Genomic DNA, 17,061 nt, shown 5'->3' on the forward strand with positions numbered 1-17,061 from the left:
TATGCCTCCTCCTCCCCACACACACCTCCCCCATCTGCCCAGGCCCTGGAGCTCTGCCAACCAGTCTATCCCGGGCTCAGTTAACTCATGTGCACTTCACCCATTTCTAACTTTAATAAATTCATCTAAGAACTCAGCGCATAAAGGGGCAGGAGGTAATTGGGAAACTTACATTTTAGCCTAAAATTGTAAGAAATCATTTTTGCAAAAAACATGACTGGGACAGAGTAGAGCAACTGTACGGAAAAAAAAAACACTATGAAATAATAAAAAGAAAAGAACATAAAGATTTGACAGAGTACTTTTACTTGTTTTGACATTTTACCTGAGAAAGCCAAGTTTCTCATAAACCTTGTTAAACTGAAAATGTAATAGTTGGAAAAGTGATTATAGAATGTTCCTTCAAAAGTTCCTAAAAGTTTTTTTTAACCTATATTGAAGAAATTGAAAGCATTCTTGACTCCAAAAACTATAAGCAGAGCCAAGTGTGGTGGTGCGTGCCTGTAATCCCAGGACTTGGGAGGCTGAGACAGGAGGATATTGGGCTGGAGACCAGCCTCAGCAAGTTAGTGAGATTCTTCAGCAACCTAGTAAGACTGTTCCAAAACAAAGCAAAACAAAATAGGGCTGGAGATAGAGCTTGGAGGTAGAAGGCCCCTGGGTTCAATCCCTAGAAGAAACAACAACTGTAACAAAAATAACAGAAATTCAAACTTGGGATCCACAGAGCAGAGGTACAGTGAATGAGAGGCAGAGCGCCCGGGCTCGTCAGCAGAGCCTTCACGTGCCCCAGACGGCTGCTCCTCTGCCTTCTCTGATATTTCCCATGTGCTGCTGCCTCCTCTGCGTTTCCATCTCGACCACGATCTGCAGGTGTAATGACAAGGCTCCTCGGTCCATTTTCACTCACTCATTCCCCCACTCATTCATTCGCCCTTTCAGGCAGGACTTTCCGAGTGACTTCTCAGGGCCAAGCAACACAACGAGCACTTTCCCTAAGGAGGTCACTTAATGGAAAAAGCAAAAGGGATGCATATTTTATTTAGTATATTAGAATATTATTTTTCATAAATAATGGAAGAGCTATACAAAAGATACTCTAGGACCATGTTAAGTGAGGCCAGAAACTAAAACTCGGTTGAGTGGAGAAAGGAGCGAGGTTGGGAAGTTGGCCTGTAAATGGTAGAACACAGAAATATGTAAGAGTCAGGTGGCAGCTTAGATAGGTTTTGAAGGCTGAATAGGAGTTGGCAGAGGAGGAGTCAAAGAGCATGTGAAGGTGTGAAGTGTGTTCACAAAGCACCAAAAAGGGTCCTGTGACACCGGCACTCATCATCCAGCTCTGTTTCTTTTTTTATTGTTTTCCTTTTTTTTTTTTTTGAGGAAGTTGATTGAATTCAGGCTATTCTACCTCCTAGCTACGTCCACAGCCCTACTTTATTTTTATTTAGAAACCATGACCTCATGGTGCAACAGTAGTGCGTCTGACTCCAGAAACAGGGTCTCACTCGGTTGCGGAGACTCTCACTCCTTGCTGAGGCTAACCTCGAACCTGTGATCCTCCTTTCTCAGCCTCCCAAGTATTGGGACTACAAGTGTAGTCCTGGCTTCAAGATGCCTGGCTTCATCTCCATATTTCTAATACCACCATTGGTTTAACTTCCACAAGAACTGTGGGGAAACATTGGTCCAATATGTTTCCTTCCCTTTCTCTTTTAATATTTGTCCCCAAGATCCCACTGGCAATGGCTCAGATGCTAGGTCATTTCTGCTACCGAATTCTCAGGGTCTCATTTTAGTGTCACCCTGTGCAGAATGAAAATTCATTCTCTCTGTACTGGCGATATATTGTAAGAGGCTGATACTGTTAGCAGAACAATAGTTGGCCGTGGGATACAGCTATTCAAACACTACACATTTCAAGAGACTTGATTTCTGTGGAATTTCAAGATGCTTCCTGAGAGTAACTTGTTTCAACCCTAATTGGGTCATACCTGTTAGTCTGCACCATTTACTTTTTTAAATTTTACCTACAGAAGTTATATAATTTGCATGCTTGTATCATTTCTATCAATGAAGAAGCTGTGCTGTACAATGAACTCAACCCCCTACTTTACTCTGGTCTAAGAGTAAAGATTCACATGTAGGATACTGTCTGGCCTTTAACATTCACATTCTAACTCTAATTACATAATAGTTGGCTTTTACAGGTTAAAATTGAATTCTCAGTATTTATGTTTCAAGTTGTAATATTGACACTCCATCCACCTTCAGAAATGACTTTTCTTAATCTTGGAAGGCAAAGATTTATTATTTATTTCCACCCATGCGTCCTAATGGCATTCTAGTTTGAGATTACACTTTTAGGAAATAGTCCTTTCTTATTTGTACTGTAAGTCGACTATTGTGAAACTGAGCTGAATCCACTAAATAATTTTTTCCTTTTAGAAAAATATTTTATTATAAACTGTAAGCCATGATTTCTACAGTTTCCTCGGTCATGATATGGCTGACTTTTGCATCTTGACCAAGTGATGATTTTAGCTTTAATATTGAGCGTTACAAATGATTTGTATAATAATAATATACTGAGATATAAATGACCCAAAATGTAAAAAGAAGCTCAACATCATTAGCAATCAGGAAAATGCAAATAAATACTATACTGAGATTCCAACTAACTCCAGTAAGAATGGTAACTATCAAGAACACAAACGATAATAAGGGCTAGCATGGGCGTGGGAGGAAAGGAATATCTATACACTGTTGGAAGGATTATAAATTGGTGCAATCATATGGTCTATCACTATGGAAATCAGTATGAGGCTCCAAAACAAAAACGAGGAACCACCATTGAACCCAGCTATACCACTCCTTAGTATTTTCCAAAAAAGTTAAAATACTTTAGTGACACATGCATACCGTGTTTACAGCAGCACAATTCACAATAGCCAAGTTATGGAACTGGCCTAGGTTCAACAGAGGAATGGATAATGAAGATATGGTATACATATACAATGGAGTTCTACTTAGCCATAAAGAGGGAACAAAACTATGTCATTTGTGGGAAAATGAATGGAACTAGAAAACATCACGCTAAGTGAAATTAGATCTAGAAAATTAAGGCTCACATGTTTTCTCCTGTGTGTGGAAGCTTGAGAGAGAATAAGAAAGGGAGTTTCATGAAAATGAAAAGAGAGACCAGTATAAAAGGGGAAGAGGCTTAGGAGATGGAGGGAGGAAAGGAGGAGAGGGGAGGAGAAAAATCAGGCTTCAGGAAGGGAACAAGCCAAATAATGTCATGTTTGTGTCATGTTTGTCTATGAAAGTGCCAGTATACATCACACTAGAATATACTGGGAGGGATGAGAGGGGGTGGGGGGGGGTTGCAGGGGGAAACACACCAAGAGATGTGTGAATATATGAGCATTATCACTTTGAGTCTCACTATGATGGATAACTATAATGCACTGCCAAAAATTTAAAAATTAAAAAAGGACTACAATTTACCTATTCATGTTGGTAATTTAGTTCTAATATTATCTAAAATTTCCCAATTATGCATACTCTTTTCAGTCCAGTCTTACTGTAAATGGCAAAAAGTGTTTTCTTCTTAAAAAGTGTAACAAAATTAGTCCTTTGTGATAATAAGGATAGACTGATATTTATAATCAGTGTAGCAAATATTGTACACTTTCGAGGCTTATGAATAGGGTATCCATGGTTACAACTAGATTTCTGTGGTCAGCAAAGAATTGTCGATGTTTAAGTTGAGTCCTAAAAGAAGAGTGAGATTTTTCTGAAATGAAATGAGCAGGGCAAAAGAATTAATTAAGGAAAGGTCCTGGGAAGGAATATTAAAAAGCAGTGACTAGTGATGCTTCAATGAGCATGATTTTCCACAGTTCCTGTCCACTATTCACAGAGGCCTAGTGTGGGATATGAGAGGAGATAGGTCAGTGATGGGTGAAGACTGGTCAGTGCCGGGTACCCAGGGGCTATATGCACCGGGCTTAAGAACTTTCTTTAGAATGATTTGGAAAATTGACAAGGAAATGTCAATGTAATGAGATGAAATGACCCTGAGTTCAATCCCCAGCGACACACACACACACACACACACACACACACACACACACACACACACATTAAATGTAACTGTGTGTATGCATGTATATTTCTCTAGTTAATAAAATTGTAATATCTGAATTAAAACATTGGGTAAGACTAATATTATCTAACACAATATGGTAGTTATTTGTTGTATTTTAAAAAATTTCCCTGCAAACATATTTGCCTAATATAATATACCTTTGTTATCTCAGTTTTTTTAAGTCAGGAATTTGTGAATGACTCAGCTGGGGAGTTCTGAGTTCGATTCTTCTTGTGGGGTTAGGACACTAGGATAGGCTGCAGTCATCTGAAGGCTTGGGTGGGCTGCGATCTGCTTCCAACAAGACACACTCACATAGATTTATGGCAGGAGGCCTCAGCACCTTAAATATCAGCCTCTCTATAGGTTGCTTCAATGGCAGCTAACTTTGTCCAGATATACTGGAGGAACTGGAGAGAAGATGAAGCATGGATGCCATTTATGATATACTCACATGCTGTTGACTTAGCTACATTTGTTTTTTGGAAGTGAGTCACAAAATTAACATACCTCCAAGAGGAGAGAAACTGAGCTCTACCATTGGGAAGAAGGATTACCAACAGATGTATGTCATTTTCTGAGACACTAATATGTGTCAAAAGACTATACAAGTCAAGAGAATTCTATTTCTAGGATACTTCCTTTGCCCTACATTTTAGTCTGTATCTACAATCACATCACTTTTCCTTCTATAGAACTTAAAAGTTCTATACAACTTTTTAAGCACATCACGAACAGGCTATTCCAGGAAATAAAAATGTAATGATACAGTTTGTTCAAGGATGGCAATGTCAATTCTATGCATAATTCTTGTAGTCACTAACAGAGCAAGATATTACAGCATGAAGCAGCTCTTACTTGGTAATAGAGCAAGGTCTTATCAGCATGAAACATTTCAATATGCATGAGAATTATAAAAAAATAATATTTTTATGCTTGGTTTTGGCAATGCTGATTTCCCCCAAATGTATCTGGACCACCTTCGGCCCAACTATATCTGAATTTCAACAAGGTTATTTCACAGTGGAACTTCTGGAGTTCTCATGGACAAATTTAAGAAATTGTCCAGATAGTTTATCAATTTGTTAGTTCATGACATAACTTTATCTAATCATGGAGTAACAGGACTTTCCTCTCGGGTCTACCCCAGGGCTCATTTGTGTCATCGAGTAACTTAATGGTAACACGAATACAAATTCACAACTGGAATGATACAAATGATGACAATAGTGTGTCTACTTTAAGGCAGATCATTCAAAGAGAATCCTGTGTGTCATAGTGAATCTAAAAAGAGGAAACTTAGCAGTGATGACAATAAGATCCTGGGAATGGGTCAAAGAAATTAGTTGCTCTAGTTTGTCTAGATTAGCACCAGTTCTAAAAATCAGTGACTATTTTAGTTAGCTTTAAGATCAATTTGAGTTAAGACTGTGATGGAACCACCATAACTACTAATAAAGCCAAGACTCAAGTAAGTAGTAGGTGAGTCTGTTGCAAGGACTGCAGATCTCAGCTGATCACACTCTACATGGAATAGTATCTTTTCTCCAAAGAAACACTTTGTAAAAGGGATGAAGACATTGAAACTGCCCTCATGAGAGAGAAGAGCAGCAGGAGCTCAGGCCTGTTGTGATATTGATACTACTTTTAATTAAGTCTCCTTTTGGTATCCTTTGAAAAGACATCTCACTGGATTAATTCATCTTATTGATGCTTCATGAAACATCATAATGAGGTGGGTAATCACATTTGATATGCAGTTGACCACCAGGTTCTCTGCCCTGCAATTTCATGGGAAATTTACGCTATTATTTTTCAAATCCCATTTTTTGCAAATCCAAAGAATCAAGATTGCCCAAGGCACAGTTATTGTTAAATGACACACAGCTTGACTGGTCATGTTGGAATTTGTAAAATTCAAGGATACATGAGAAATATTCCAAATACGCTTAAAAGTGGTAGAGGAAAAAAATGAATGTTACTTAAAATAAACAAGAATAAATATTAAATAAGCATTTTAATTTCCACCTTAGAAGCTTCATAAAATGGGGAAGTATCTGTCAACAAGTAAGAGATACAAATTGTAGGCCAAGAAAGTCAACCTAGAAAGGTATCATTCTCTAGCCCTGGCTAAAGAAAGACATTTAGCATGAACAAGAATTCATAGTTTATAATCCACATAATGAATGTGAACAAACTTCTTGAGAATTTTCTATAATCATATAAAAATTTATGCATAGATATGTTAAAAATATAATTCATTGATCAAATTGTTTATTTCTGATTATTATTGTTTATTAAAATAAATAATATTATTTATATTTCTTTGTTTCTTATTGCAAGTGAAACTGTGTGATTTTCCACAAATAAAACATGGACGTCTAAATAATGACGAAAGACATAGACCATACTTTCCAGCTCCTATAGGACAACGATATGCCTATTATTGTAATAAGGATTTTTTGTCTCCTTCGAAGTCATTCAGGGATTACATTTTTTGCACAAAAGAAGGATGGGTTCCTGCAGTGCCCTGTCTCAGTAAGTATATGTCCTTACTATTATATATGGATAAATCTTTCAATGAGTGGAGAAAGAACACATAAGTGACTAGAGTTTAGTCAAATATAGGGCCAAGGGAAGAGTTACAGAAGCAAAATGACCTGAGCAGTCATTTCCTTTTATCAGGAGCTCTGCATGACGATCACATGAAAAATAAAGCTGCCTTACAAGAATACCTATAGTGTTTATACAAGTATACCTATATCTGTATTATTAAAAAACATATTTACAGGATGTGTCTGTAAAAGTTGAATGCTGTTCTGGCTTTAGTCTTCCCAATGATCAAAGTACAATTATAAGCACTGAGAATGGCTGGTCCCCTCTTATGAAAACTGAAGATAAATAACCTTGCTACCAGCAGGGCGAGGTGCCACATGACTGTAATTCCAGCACCTGTGAGGCTGAGACAGGAGGATTGCAGATTCACAGCCAACCTCAGCAACTTAGTGAGGCCGTCTGCAACTTAATGAGACCTTGTTTCAAAACAAAAGCATAAAATCAAGGTAGGGGTGTGAGGTTGTAATTTAGAGGTAAAATGCCCCTGGGTTTTATCTCTAGTAAAACCCATGCACACACAGGCATGCAAACACACACACACACACACACACACACACACACACACACACAGAGACACACACACACACTAACATTATTAGTGATTTTTTAAAAAAATAAACCTTTGGTTTCATTTTAGGTTTTCTTCACACCTTTTTATGCTTATGCATTCCCATTTAGTTGTTGCAAAGACAATTTTTAATTTACTTCTTTAATCAAATTAATGGTTTCTTTTTTCACTCTTATGGTCCTCAGAAAAATGTATTTTCAATTATGTTGAAAATGGAGATTCTCCGCATGATCAAATAACATATTTACAAAATGCATCTGTAAAAGTTGACTGCTATCCTGGCTTTAGTCTTCCAAATGAGCAAAGTACAATCACATGCACAGAGAATGGCTGGTCCCCTCTCCCAAAATGCATCCCTGTCAGTAAGTAAACTGCTCTGAGATCACACTATGTACATAATTTTTATTTTATTTATTTTATTTTTAAATTTTATTTATATGTGGAACATACTGACAATGTTATACATTTAGACTGTGCTTAGTGACCTCTCCCCCCCTCAACAATGAGTGTGTCCAGGTTAACCATGCTATATTCATACTTTTACACATATTCGGATGTGTACTTCCATTAATCAACCTCAGCCTTCTTCCTCTCCTATCCTTCCATTCTAGCTTTGCTGAGGTTTCCCCTCCATTATCTGGAGTCCCTCTGGTATCCCCAATGCTCCCTAGTTTGGGCATATTAGAGAAAACATAGGTCCCTTCTCTTTCTGTTCTTGGCTGATCTCACTTAACGTAATGTTCTCCAGATCTTTCCATCTTCTTGAAAATGGCATGATTTTGTTCCTCTTTATAGTTGAATAGAATTCTATTGTGTATATTTCACATAATTTTGCAATCCATTCATCTGTTGATGGAGACCTAGATTGGTTCCATATTTTGGCTATTATGAATTGTGTTCCTATGAACATAGGCATGGATATGTTACTGTAGTTCTCTGAGTTCAACCCTTTTGGAAAAATGCCCAGGAGTGGTAGAGCTGGATCATATGGTGGATCTATTCCCATTTTTCTAAGGAATCTCCACACTGATCTACATAGGGGCTGAACTAGTTTGCACTTCCACGAACAGTGTCCCCACATCCTAGCCAGCATTTGTTGTTATTTGAGTTCTTCATGCTTGCCACTCTGACTGGGGTTAGATTGAATCTCACTGTAGTTTTGATTTGCATCTCCCTGATGGCTAACAATGAATAACATCTTTTCATTAATCTATTGGCCATTTGTATCTCTTCTTTTGTGAAGTGTCTATTCAGTTCAGTTCCCCATTTCATGACTGAGTTATTTGTTTTGCTAGTATACAGTCTTTTGAGCTCTTTGTATATTCTGGATATTAGCCCTTTATTAGAGTGCTGGCTGGTAAAGATCTGCTCCCATTCTCTAGGCTTCCTCTTTAGGTTCTTGATGGTTTCCTTTGATGAGAAGAAACTTTTTAGTTTGATGCCATGCCACTTGTTAATTCTTGCTTTAATTTCCTGTGCTTTGGAGGTCTTGTTGAAAAAGTTACTGCCTGTGCCTATATGTCGGAGTGCTGAGCCTATGCCTTCTTCTAATAACTTCACAGTCTCTGGTCTAATTTCTAAGTCTTTGATCCATGATTGATCATTGAACTCGATCCTTGATCGAGTTTATTCCTGTGCATGGTGAGAGGTAAGGATTTATTTCCATCTTTCTACAAATGGGTATCCAGTTCTCCCAGCACCATTTGTTGAAAAGGCTATCTTTTCTTCAGCATATGAGTTTGGCCCCTTTGTCAAAGATTAATTGACTATACATGTGTGGATTTGTTTCTGTATCTTCTATTCTGATCCATTGGTCAGCATGCCTGCTGTTGTGCCAATACCATGCTGTTTTTACTACTATTCCTTTATGGTATAATTTGAAGTCCAGGATTGTGATAACTCCTTCATGGTTCTTATTGCTGAGAATTGCTTTGGCTATTCTTTTCTTTCTCTATATAAAATTTATGACTGATTTTTCTAGGTCTCTTAAGAATGTCACTGGTATTTTAATGGCAATTACATCGAATCTATAGATCACTTTTGGCAGAATGGTCATTTTGATAATATTTATTTTGCCTATCCATGAGCATGGGAGATCTTCCATCTTCCAAGGTCTTCTTCAATTTCTTTTTTTAATGTTTTGTAGTTTTCTTTATAGAGGTATTTTACATCTTTGGTTAGGTTTATTCCTAGGTATTTTTAGGTTTTGAGTTTATAGTAAATGGAATTGTTTTCTTTTGGATTTTTTGTTGACATAAAGAAAAGCCACTGATTTCCTTAGGTTGATTTTGTATCCTACAACTTTGCTGAATTGGTTAATCAGCTCCAGAAGTCTTTTGGTTGAGTTCTTTGTGTCTTCTAGATAGAGGATCATGTCATCACAAATAAGGATAGTTTTAATTCCTCTCTTCCTCTGTGAATCCCTTTGATTTCCTTCTCTTGTCTTATTGCTGCAGCAAGAGTCTCAAGGACTATATTGAAAAGGAGTGGTGATAGTTGGCATCCTTGTCCTGTTCCTGAATTTAGAGGAAATTCTTACAGTTTTTCCCCATTCAATATGATATTGGCTTTGGGTTTATTGTATATTGCCTTAATGAGGTTGAAATATGTTCCTTCTATTCCAATTTTTTTAACATAAATGGGTGTCGGATTTTGTCAAATTCTTTTTCAGTAACTATTGATATGATCATGTGGTTTCTGTTCTCAGTACTATTTATGTGGTGAATAATGTGTATTGATTGGCATATGTTGAACCAGCTTTAATTTTCTGTGATGAAACCAACTTTGTCATGGTGTACACTTCTCTTGATATGGTTTTGAATGCATATAGCTAGTATTTTGTTTATAATTTTTGCATCTATGTTCATTAAGGATATTGTTCTATAATTTTCCTTTCTTGAGGTATCTTTATTTGGTTAGGGGATTAATGTGATATTGACTGCATAGAAGGAATTTGGGAGACTTTTATCCGTTTCAGTTTCCCGGAACAAGTTCTGAAGTATTGGTACTAGTTCTTTACTGAAGGTTTTGTAGAATTTTGATACAACTCAAGACCTAGAAGAACAGAGAATTGCCAAGTAAATAACCTAATGACACAACTCAAGGACCTAGAAAGACTGCAACAGTGTAATCCCAAAGCCAGCAGAAGGAAGGAAATTATTAAAATCAGAGCAGAAATAAATGAAACAGAGAACACACACACACACACACACACACACACACACACACAAAAAAAAATTCAAAGAATCAACAAAACAAAAAGCTGATTCTTTGAAAAGATTAATAGGATTAATCCTTTTGGTTCAGTTTAGATAGGTTATATGTGCTTAGAAATCTATTGATTTCTTCCATGTTTTCCATTCTATTGGAGTATACATTTTCAAAATAGTTTCTAATAATCCTTTGAATTTCCCCACTGTATGTGGTGATGTCTCCTTTTTCATTTCTGATTTTAATAATTTGAGTTGATTCTCTTCTTATTTTGGTTAGGTTGGCCAGAGGTTTCTCAATCCTATTAATCTTTTCAAAGAACCAGCTTTTTGTTTTGCTGATTATTTGGATTGTTTTTTTGTTCTCTATTTCATTTATTTCTGATCGAGATTTTAATAATTTCCTGCCCTCTGCTGGCTTTGGGATTAGACTGTTGCAGTCTTTCTAGGTCCTTGAGTTGTGTCATTAGGTTGTTTACTTGGTAACTCTCTGTTTTTCTTACGTGGGCACTCAATTCTTTAAACTTTCCTTTTAACACTGCCTTCAAAGTGTCCCATAAATTTTGGTAAGTTGATTTTCTATTTTCATTTTTCTCCAGAAATTTATTTCTCCCCTAATTTCTGATTTTACCCACTCATCATTCAATAGTGTATCATTCAGTCTCCATGTATTTGAATTGTTTTTTTTTTTTTTAGTTTCCTGTTTTTGATTTCTACTTTAATTCCATTATGGTTTGAAAAGATGCAGGGAATTATATTACATCTTTTCAATTTGCTGATGTTTGCTTTGTGGGTCAGGATTTAATCTATTTTAGAGAAGATTCCAAGGGCTATTGAGAAGAATAGGTGTTCTGTTGTTACTGTTTGAAATATTCTGTTTGTGTGTATTAGGTTCATTGGGTTTATAGTTTTCTTTAGTTCTGAAGATTCTTTACTTTTGCCTTGAAGATTGATCCATTGGTGTGAGAGGTGTGTTGAAGTCTCCCAATATTATTGTATTTGTGTCTATTTGAGATCTGATATCCAGGAGGGTTTGTTTTACAAATGTGGCTGCACCCACATTTGGGACATAAATATTTACTATCATATCTTCTTGGTGGATTGTTCCTTTTAATAAAAGGAAATGCCCTTCTTTGTCTCTTCTGATGTGTTTTAGCTTAAAGTTTGTTTTGCTGGATATCAGTATTGCTACCCCTGCCTGTTTTTTTTATCTCCATTGGCATGATATATCATTTTCCATCCTTTCACTTTCAATCTGTGAATATCTTTGGCTGTCAGGTAAGTTTCTTGCAAACAGCATATATTTATATTATGTTTTTTAATCCATGTTGCCAGGCTATGTCTTTTGATTGGTGAGTTAAGTCCTTTGACATTCAGAGTTAACACTGAAATATGATTTTTGTTTCCTGTCATTTTGTGTTCTAATTTCTGTTTGGTATAATAATATTTTTTCTTTACTTAGGATGCCCTGCTGATCAACTTTATCTCTTCTCTGGTTCTGCAACTTGCTTCTCTTTTCTTCTTCATGGTTTATTTCTTTAAGTATTTTTTCTAGTGTTGACTTTGAATTTATTAATTTTTTTTAGATTATGCTTATCTTGAAACATTTTTGTTTCTCCATCAATTCTGAATAATAATTTTGCTGGATATAGCAGTTTTGGTTGGAAGTTGTTTTCTTTCCGGGTTTGGATCACTTCATACCAGTCTCTTCTGGCATTCATGACTTGAGTTTATAGTCTGTGGTAATTTTTATTGTTTTGCTTCTAAATGTCACCCATTCTTTTGTTCTCACTACTTTTAAGATTCTTTCCTTAATGACCTATGTTGGTCATTTTGATTATTACATGGCGTGGGGAGGTCCTTCTTTGATCTTGTCTTAATGGTGTTCTGTATGTCTCCTGAATGTGTAAGTCCAAGTCTCTTTCTATGTTTGAAAAATCCTCTGAAATTATTTCTCTGAAGAGATTACAAATGCCCTTGGTCTTTACCTCTAACCCTTCTTCAATGCCTTTTATCCATAAATTAGGACATTTCATATTGTCCCATAGTTGCTGGATGTTAAGATTTTGTTGCTGTAATTACATATGCTTTTGACTGTGTTTTAAGTTTTGAATGAACTATCTTCTAAATGTGTTGGTTCAATGGAATTATATTAATGTATACATTAAGATCACTTATTCATTTGTCAATGATTATAGGCTAAGAAAGTCTAACTAGAAAGGTATCATTCTAGCCAGGCATGGTGGTGCACGCTTGTTATCCCAGCATTTGGGAGGCTGAGACCAGAGGATCGCAGTTTGAGGACAGCCTCAGCTACTTAGTGAGGCCTTCTGCAACTCAGTGAGACCCTGTTTCAAAATAATAAAAAAATGGGCAAGGGGTGTAGCTCGGAGGTCAAATGCCTCTGTGTTCCATACCCACAAAAACACACCAAAACACAAAAGGTATCATTCTCTAGCCTTGGTTAACGAAAGAAATTTAGCGTGAGCAAGAATTCACAGTTTATAATCCACATAATAAATGTGAACAAACTGCTTGAAAATGTTCTATAATCATATAAAAAGAATCTATGCATAGTTATGTTAAAAATATAAGTCAATGATCAAATGATTTATTTCTGATTATTATTGTTTATTAACATAAATAATATTATTTATATTTCTTTGTTTTTTATTGCAAGTGAAATCGTGTGATTTTCCACAAATAAAACATGGAGGTCTATATAATGAAGAAAGATATAGACCATACTTTCCAGCACCTGTAGGTCAACGATATGCCTATTATTGTAATAAGGATTTTTTGTCTCCTTGGAAGACATACTGGAATTTCATTTATTGCACAGAAGAAGGATGGTATCCTACAGTGCCCTGTCTCAGTAAGTATATGTCCTTACCATTATATATGGATAAATCTTTCAATGAGTGGAGAAAGAACACATAATTGACTACAGTTTAGTCAAAAACTGTAGTCACTTATGTGACTACTGGATTCTATCTCCAGTAAAACGCACACAAACACACACACAGACACACAGACACACATAGACATACACACACACAAAATAACATTATTAGTGATTTTTTAAAAATAAACCTTTGGTTTTGTTTTAGGTTTTCTTAACTGCACACTGTTTTTGAATGCTTATGCTGTTTTAAAAATAATTTTTAATTTACTACTTTGATCAAATTAATGGTTTCTTTTTTCACTCCTATGGTTCTCAGGAAAATGTATTTTCAATTATGTTGAAAATGGACATTCTCCACTTTATCAAAAAACATATTTACAGAATACATCTGTGAAAGTTGACTGCTATCCTGGCTTTAGTCTTCCAAATGAGCAAAGTACGATTACATGCACAGAGAATGGCTGGTCCCCTCTTCCCAAATGCATCCGTGTCAGTAAGTAAACTGCTCTGAGACCTCACTATGTTCATAATTTTTAAAAACCCATGTACACCAACTGCACAAAATGTTTATAATAATGTGCCTTATTGTTGCCAGTGCATAAAAGTGGATGTCAAAATGTATTGATAAGGATATACCAAGATAAATACAGTGGACATTAGTAAAAAAAAACGCAATAAAAGAATGTAAATACAATGTGTTGGTTATATGGAATCATATTAATGTATACATTAAGAGTACTTATTCATTTGCCTCAAAATTGTTATAAAATTATAGCTTAAAATATGACATAAATGCAATGATAGGCAAAAATGTCATTCAAGAAATTATATGATATTTTCAGAATACTGACATTTATCTCCGGTATATGAAGGAACTAGGGACAAGTTTTCTGGAATGTTGTACATGACCTTTTCCATTTTCTCTAGTGCTTGTGCCAATATATATTCGTGTCAACAGTTCCTTCTTGTCCTATATCCTTGTTAATGACAAGCTGATGTCACATTTTAATATTTACAAAATAAATGGGTATGAAATGTTATAACATTGTAATGTTGTTTGCATTTCTTTTGGTTAGCATATAGTCATGGATTATCCTAATTTTTGAAATATATTCTGATGACTTTTCTTCAGGTAGCTTTGTGGAGGTTTGGGTATTATTTGTTGGAATTGTAGTAATTCTAAATATTAATTCTCTTTCAATTATATGTACCACCTATGTGTTTTTCATTTCTGTGTGATATTATTTAATGTTTATTATAAATAGAAGTTATTATTTTTACTGTAAAGTTATCAATGGATTTCATATTAATGTTCTTATTCCTTTTAAAATTCCTTTTTTCAAGAAAAAATTGTACATTTTATTTTGTTATGGAATTTTTTTCATTTTCAAACTTTTAATCCATTTTAAGTTTATTTTATGCATAATAACCCTATTTCGTTTTTAAGAAATATAAAACATCTCCCAACAGTCTGATAATACAACTTTCTCATATATCATAACCATGTATAATTTATTATTCTGTGTATTCTGAATTTTCAATATTAGTAAATAATTTTTAAGATGTGTTTTAGAATCCTCTGTGTATTACTCTGGGTTTATAATAAGCATGGATGCCTGCCCATAGCCTTTCACTCTAGCTAATCTTTTGAACAGTCCTTTTTGAGGGGTGGAGCTTTGATCTTCAAGCACTTCCTCCAGCCCCTTGCGTGGAGTTTCTTTTCTGATTGGAGCAAGGCATGGCTGTGGGGATCAGGAAAGCTGGGAGCGGCCTCGAGGGGGTCTTTCGGTGGTCTCTCTTCTGCTGGTGCCTGCTGTCTCGATACATCCTTGCTGCAGCCTGCAAGGCCAGGCCACCACAGGGTCAGGACTGAGGCCTGGCTGTCTGGCTGGCCTGGCTGACTGCTGCTTTAGGTGGTTTCAGGAGCCATGCCACGGGCCCAAGCTGCTGGAGGATTCCGCGTGCCTTGGGGACTCCAACTCCGTGGCCATGAACTGGAGAGGTGACTCCCCAAAGAAGAACTGACCCACTTGTGACCCGGGTCGGCCTGGTCAGCCCCAGGCGGTGGATATTGGCTTCCCCAGGGTACTGGGCCCTTAGGCAGGAGATGCTGCTGGATGAGGAGCCCGGGCGCGGGTAGTGAGTCCTGTGTGGCCAAGAGCTGGGCTGGAGGAGATTACCATGGTTCTAGGAGCCAAATGCTTTTTAAATCAGTTTAACACATTTCTTTTCGTAAAACCCTTTATTCTTTTATTTGAATTAACTTGGATCTTTAAAATCATTGACAGTTCACAGCCTAATGATTTTGACACTTTTTGATATTTGACCCTATACATGTGGAGTATAATTTCTAAATTTTTGGGGTATTTTTGAATGCTTATGAATTGTGTTCTATCACTTTTTTTTGGCCACTTTGTCTCTTATGAGCTCTAATCTTTGTAGGTAACGTGTCTATTGCATATTTAAACTCTAAGGATGTTTTTTATTTCTTTGGTGCTTTGAAATTTCACAAGATTAATATTGTTAATTTCTGAAAATGTATTATGAGTTTATTTGTTTGTTTTAGTTTGTTTTTTTCTTTTTTTTAATTTTATAACCAGGGATTAGACACAGGGTCATTCTACCCCCAAGCTACCCCCCCAGCCCTAATTTTTATTCTTTAATTTTGAAACAGGTCTCACAAAGTTGCTGAGGGCCTCACTGAGTAGTTGAGGCTGGCTGTGAAATTGGGATTCTCCTGTCTCAGCTTCCCAAGTACTGGGGTTACAGCTGTGTGCCACCATGCCTGGCTATGAGTTTTTGTTTGATATTCACTTTCTTTGGTGCTTTAAATTTATTTTTTCTGTATTTTAGCCAGGCGTGGTGGCGCACGCTTGTAATCCCCGCACTTGGGAGGCGGAGACAGGAGGATCGCGCAGGTTGGAAGCCAGCTTTACTGGCTTAAGACACCCTGTTTCCAAATAAAAATGTAAAATAGGTCTGGGAACATAGCCTGGAGGTAGAAGGGTTTTCAGGAACCCCGGTACCATAAAAAAAAAAAAATCTGTATTTTATTTGCAGTGTATGTAATTTGGTTTGATCTGCTTTGAAACATTCTTTTCTCATATTTCTATATTTTTTCACATTTATGTTCTATTCAAACATTACTTTTACTTTTTTTAATTTGAATAACTCAATTACAGTAAAAATGTTTTACAACTATAGAGCTAATTGTAATGGATTGATTTAAAAAAATTGTAATGGCCGGGTATTGTGGCACACGCTTGTAATCCCAGCATTTGGGAGGCTGAGACAAGAGCATTGTGGTTCGCGGACAGCCTCAGCTACTTAGTGAGGTCCTTAGGAACTCAGTGAGACCTTGTTTCAAAAATAAAATGACTTAAAAAAAAAAAAAGGCTGAGGATGTTGCTCAGAGGTACAATGACCCTAGGTTCCATCCCCAGTACCGCAAAAATAAAAAATAAAAAAATAAAAAAATTGTAATGGTACGTAGTAATTACTTATATAGACTGGTGGAGTTCATTGTCATTTAAGCGCATAACATAATTTGCTTAATTTTATTCCCCAGTACCTTCCCATACCCTTCCTTCCTTCCTCACTCTACTATTGT

General features: G+C 36.2%; 1 protein-coding gene across 1 annotated transcript in view; it reads left to right on the forward strand.

The window, feature by feature from the left end:
* The window catches only part of LOC308265153 (complement factor H-like), a gene marked incomplete at both ends in the record, with an annotated part of 57,421 nt that overhangs the window by 2,993 nt on the left and 37,367 nt on the right, over positions 1-17,061 (forward strand). Inside the window, 4 exons of the mRNA XM_080698746.1 lie at positions 943-1,003; positions 3,906-3,987; positions 13,227-13,421; positions 13,768-13,944. Coding sequence (XP_080554872.1) covers positions 943-1,003; positions 3,906-3,987; positions 13,227-13,421; positions 13,768-13,944 — 515 coding nt within the window. The remainder of the gene's footprint in view (positions 1-942; positions 1,004-3,905; positions 3,988-13,226; positions 13,422-13,767; positions 13,945-17,061) is intronic.

This window comes from Muscardinus avellanarius (genome assembly GCF_963383645.1).
Source record: "Muscardinus avellanarius genome assembly, chromosome: 7".
In the NCBI taxonomy this organism is placed as follows: Eukaryota; Metazoa; Chordata; class Mammalia; order Rodentia; family Gliridae; genus Muscardinus; species Muscardinus avellanarius.